The 5,522-nt window shown below is 39.9% G+C and overlaps 1 protein-coding gene across 1 annotated transcript; it reads left to right on the top strand.

Annotated features, from left to right (window-relative positions):
- The first annotated feature begins 2,054 nt into the window (after window positions 1-2,054).
- Window positions 2,055-3,509, top strand: LOC109435604 (olfactory receptor 10G2). The gene has a single exon (XM_019713589.2). It carries the CDS (start codon window positions 2,530-2,532, stop codon window positions 3,484-3,486), a length of 957 nt encoding a protein of 318 aa, XP_019569148.2. The 5' UTR covers window positions 2,055-2,529; the 3' UTR covers window positions 3,487-3,509.
- Window positions 3,510-5,522: the final 2,013 nt, after the last annotated feature.

The raw sequence follows: 5,522 nt of genomic DNA, 5'->3' as shown, positions 1-5,522 counted from the left end.
CTCTTCACAGCTCACTTTCTCAATGTGTAGAAATGATGCCTGCTTGCTGTCAAAACAAAAAATAATGAGGATCGGGGGGATGTAGCTCTCATGGGGGAAATGTTTCAGGGTAGAATTCCCAAGAGGTAAATAGTTTTCTACAAATCTCTTGACGATTTTTTTCTTTTTTAAAAACTAAGCTCAATCAAAGGAGATCTAGTTGATACCGTAAGTAATACAAAATTCAAGATACTTAAGTAGAGAAGTCACAATCTATAAAGAACCTCCAAGGCAGGTGGTCTCCTAAATTATTAAAATAGTCAATGTGTTGACCCCTGGAAGATTTTAATCGAATTCTAAAGCAGAGGTACAGTCACCCATCACCACAAGCCCAGGAGATGCTCTGAAGTACGCTTTCTCCACCTGTTGGGCTATTCTACCTGCGAAAGACCAGCCTCCTCCAAGATTTTGCTGTTGTGTCCATGTGAGTCCAAGAAGGGAAGCATTCCTAAAGCCAGGTCAACTTACAATAGAAGCAAAGACTTCATTTCCAGACTTTAAAAGTTTCAGTAATCTTGTCAAAAATTGTGTATAGTCTGTCTCTTTCTCCATCTACTTCCTTACCTCATCCTCTACTCACAGAGTTAATACTTTATGCATATTAATTTTTAATTAAATTTGTATTTCTCCAGATTAGGAACTTTCTTCTTTGACTTGAATTTTAAACAGTTATCTTTTCTTTTCTCTAGTTTGGGGTAGGTAATAAAGTGAGGTCAATTTACAATAGAAGCAAAGACTTAATTTCCAGACTTTAAAAGTTTCATATAAATAGTAAATATAAATGATGCCTCAAATTCAGCATTACTGAGCAGACTCAGAGATGGGATCCTTAACCCTTTTTTTCCCAGTGATAAGCACACTTAGTCAACTTACTTGAAGGTTAAATAATAATAAAGAATAAATATGTTTGAGACTGGTGTTTATATAAGGATATTTTTAGTGGTATTTCAGTAGTTAGATCTATCAAGGTTAATATCTCTGTATAATTAATCTCTTATTAAAGTTTAGTTTAAATATAGTTTAATTTTTTGTTGTTTCCTAAGAATTATAAGATGTTTTAGTTTAAGCAACAAGAAAAATACCTAAAACACTATTATGAGGAAAAATTATTTTATTTATTTTTTATTAACAGTGCTTTTAATTAGTTTCAGGTGTACAAAACAATGTAATGTAATAGCTAAACATTTATCATTTATATCCCTCACACAGTTATAACCCCCTACCCCCCATCTACCACCCCTCTGAAGAAAATTTCTTTTAGAACAAACCAGTCATCAAATGGAGTTTTTAAATAACATCTGACTCAGCTCTCTAGTACCTTCAAAGAGTTTTTAAGAAATTAATTTGTTGGGAGGCAAATAGATTTTAAAATAAAACATACTAAAGGTCAAATCCTATAACAATCAATGCTATTATAATCCAAATCATCAAAACCATTAAACTACTTAGGTCAATCAATAAATGTAAATAACATTCTAGAGCAAACAGGAAGCATGGGTAATGTCTTGGACTTTGTTTACACTGGGAATAGACTCATGTTGCTGAAGTGTGTGTGACATAAAGCATGAGAAATGTGATTACACAGGCTAACAGAATGCAGGATTAATGGGAAATGGCAATATCCATTCAGTCAGCCAAGCAGCCAAATATTTATTAATTAACTTACTATTGCTAAGCACTGGGGCAGGTGTTGTAGAAACATAAAAAGAACAAAATAGACTATGTCTTTGTTCTGAAGGATGTTTTAACCCAGTAGAAGAAACCAATGAGCACTTAAGCAAATAGCTCTTATCACACTGTACTGCAATTGCCTTTTACAGTATAAACTCTTATCTCCCAGAAGGTTGTTTTCTAAGGGAGAACCCTTCCCAAAGGAGGTGACCGCCAAAGTGAATCCTGAGGAATGAGGCTATGTTAAGGCGAATCAGTGTACTTCAGAAGGAGGAGGTCCAGAAATAAGGAGGGTATGGTACTCTGAGGGAACCAAAGGGTAAAAAAAAAAAAAAAAAAAAAAAAAACTAGAAATATGTAAGGGTCAGATCTCAAAGATTCTTGCAGATCATGGGAGGAAACATTTTGAGGATATTAAATCAGAGACCAACAATAGAAACATTAATTATGACTAATTGTTTCGTACTGTTCCATAACACCAGCATCTACTTCTTTGTGGTCCCCTTTGGGGCACAGACCTATCATTTGAAATAACGTTATTGTTCAGAAACGCCCTGTGCCTTGGCTTCCAACACTTACATGTAGTGTCTCCCATTGAAGAAGCATTTCAGGGCATCTAGAAAGTAAGCAGCCTCTAAGGACTTGTCTTGCCAAGCAAACCTAGGTGATTGATGGAGAATGCCTTCTACTTAAAACATAGAAATCCTCTGTTTACCTCCTAGACTCTGGTCAGCAGATAAAAGCTTTCTCTCATCACCTCCCTGTGTTGTATTTCCCTTGTCTGGCTTCACCATTCATCTTAGCAGACTACAGAGAGACATGGGAAAGACCAAAAACACATCCCTGGACACTGTGGTGACAGATTTCATTCTCCTGGGCTTATCTCACCCCCCAAATCTGAGGACCCTCCTCTTCCTGGTCTTCTTCACCATTTACATCCTGACGCAGCTGGGGAACCTGCTCATTCTGTTCACTGTGTGGGCTGACCCGAAGCTCCATGCTCGCCCCATGTACATTCTTCTGGGTGTGCTCTCATTCCTGGACATGTGGCTCTCCTCAGTCACCGTTCCTCGCATTATTCTAAACTTCACTGCAGCCAGTAAGGCAGTCCCATTTGGTGGCTGTGTGGCTCAGTTGTATTTCTTTCACTTCCTGGGCAGCACCCAGTGCTTCCTCTACACCTTGATGGCCTATGACAGGTACCTGGCAATATGCCGGCCCCTGCGCTACCCGGTGCTCATGAATGGGAAGCTATGCACCATTCTTGTGGCTGGAGTTTGGGTGGCCGGTTCCATCCATGGGTCTATCCAAGCCACCCTGACCTTCCGCCTGCCCTACTGTGGGCCCAACCAGGTGGATTACTTTTTCTGTGACATCCCTGCATTATTGAGACTGGCCTGTGCTGACACGACTGTCAATGAGCTGGTGACCTTTGTGGACATTGGGGTAGTGGCTGCCAGTTGCTTCATGTTAATTCTGCTCTCCTATGCCAACATAATCCATGCCATCTTAAAGATACGCACAGCTGATGGGCGGTGCCGGGCATTCTCCACCTGTGGTTCCCACTTAACTGTGGTCACAGTCTACTATGTCCCCTGTATTTTCATCTACCTCAGGCCAGGCTCCAAGGGTCCCCTGGATGGGGCAGTGGCTGTGTTTTACACTGTTGTCACTCCATTACTGAACCCCCTCATCTATACACTGAGGAACCAAGAAGTGAAGTCTGCTCTGAAGAGAATAACAGCAGGTCTAGGGGCTGTGAATGAAAATAAGTAACTATGGGCTCAGGGACTACCTACACCACCATCGCCACCACTCTTTTCAGCTATTGCTGCCTATGGCAAACATTCAACAAATAGATGTTGGTTTAAGCTTAATTGAATGTAATTCTGCTAGGAAGAAGCTCTAGTGCTATATTTAGCCTTTGCAAATAGGCTAGAGCTGTTTTACACTTTTATGACCCATCTCTCAGGAGAAAGCACATTCTACATAAATGTCGAATATGAGGAATAAATGTTCTATCTGGAAGGAGGGGGGATTATTCCAGGCCAATTTGGGAAAAATCAGCAAAATGGTGTCCCATCACCCTTCATCGATTTGCTTCACTCCTAATTTCCCAAACCTCTGGGCATTCAGGATTACTGTGCTCATGTCAAGGCAAATCCATCCTCCCCAAGCACTTGATGTGAATCTCCGTGTGGATCCTCTGTGTTTCCTTCCAGCCCCTTTCTCTCCCCAAATTCTGTTCACTCTGTCTCAGGAATATTTCTCTGACTTCTAAGTTATCCCCTTGTGATCCCCATCCTCATCCATAGCATTACCAGCATTTCCTTTCTAAAACATAGAACTCAATATGTCATTTCTTTCCTTGTAAATATTCACTGGCTCTCCATTGCATATAGATAAAGCCAGACCTCTTAGCTTGGAATTCAAAATCCCCCACAGTCAGATTCCAACATACCCCATCTCCCCAGACATTTCTATCTCCCTCTTCCCTCCAGACCCCATTAATTTACCTGCCTTTTCTTTTTTAACATTCTCTTTACTTAAGACATTGTTGTATCTGAAATACTCTTTTTCCTTCTTCATTTTAGTAAACTGATGTTTTATGCTTCCTTCATGGCCCAGGAAAAATTCTTATTCCTACAAGAAGTTTTCTCTGATTCTCCCAATCAGAACTTATCTCCTCCTCCCCTGTATTCCTACAGTCCTTTGAATTTTGTAATAGCACTTATCATAGGCTGGCCTGTATTATAGTTTAGATCAGAGTCCTTGGAGAACAGAAAGAATGTTTTATTGATATTTATGTTGTAGCCCTTTTTTCCCTAATGTCTACTAATAGGCACTGTAGTAGAGATGGTTAACTGCCCATCAAAATAAATTCTCTCCTTCCTCCCTCAGCAGAGAGCTGTAGCTAGAACATGGGTGCCCCACTATGGACATTTCCCAGTCCATCTTAACAGGTAGGCGTAGTTATATGTCTAAGTAAAGCAAAAAATGAAGAGAAAAAGACAGAGGCCCTTTAAATCCCCTGGAAGTCACTACAGTTGGAGGCTGGAAGGGCTTGCAACAAAGGGAGAGGTGCAAGAGCAACAGCTGCCCATCTTTTTATCTGCATCTCTCTCGTCAGAAGCAATAAAATTGCCACTTGTGACATGAATAAAATAATGATAGAAATCAGAGCTAATGGATATGTCTTTTGTATAATACCTAACCTTGGGGACCTTATTATTGTTGCCAGAGGAGATGAGATACTATGAAGCCTGTCAGATCTTGGGGTCATATGCATGTTTAATCCATAAAACCTAACTACTCTTAGAGGTGTGTGTATACCATTACTACTTTAATCAATAAACATAACTACTCTTGTGGAATGATTTTTGTGAAACGCGGCTAGAAATGTGTCAGGTGATTTTTGTGAAACATGGCTAGAAAGGTGTCAGGTGAATCCGTGAAACTAGATTAAATCATGAACAACTTAAGAAATTATGAACCTGTACCTGTGCCATCCCACTTCACAAACTACCTCCTCACACACAGTCTGGTTGCAATATACATACCTGGACCCATAAAATTCAACAGTTTCCTTTCTGAAACCTAGTGCAACTGAAGTCATGCTTCCTGAAATAGTGGAAGCTGCAAAATACTCATACAAGGAAAGATAAGACTGTGAAAAGGTAAGACAAACATTTTTGCCTGATTCCATCTACCTGTACACACCTTGGCCAGTTCTTCTCACAAACTTGTTACAAACAAGTTTTTTTTCTTCCCCTGATTACCACTATTCTCCTGTGGTCCAAATTTGACCTGCT

This window comes from Rhinolophus sinicus, linkage group LG03, assembly GCF_036562045.2.
Source record: "Rhinolophus sinicus isolate RSC01 linkage group LG03, ASM3656204v1, whole genome shotgun sequence".
In the NCBI taxonomy this organism is placed as follows: Eukaryota; Metazoa; Chordata; class Mammalia; order Chiroptera; family Rhinolophidae; genus Rhinolophus; species Rhinolophus sinicus.
Note: the sequence above shows the minus strand (reverse complement) of the source record. Positions and strands in the feature narration are given on the sequence as shown.

Excerpts from the sequence above, each read along its gene's own strand:
- LOC109435604 (XM_019713589.2), top strand. The coding sequence starts at position 2,530 with ATGGGAAAGACCAAAAACACATCCCTGGACACTGTGGTGACAGATTTC.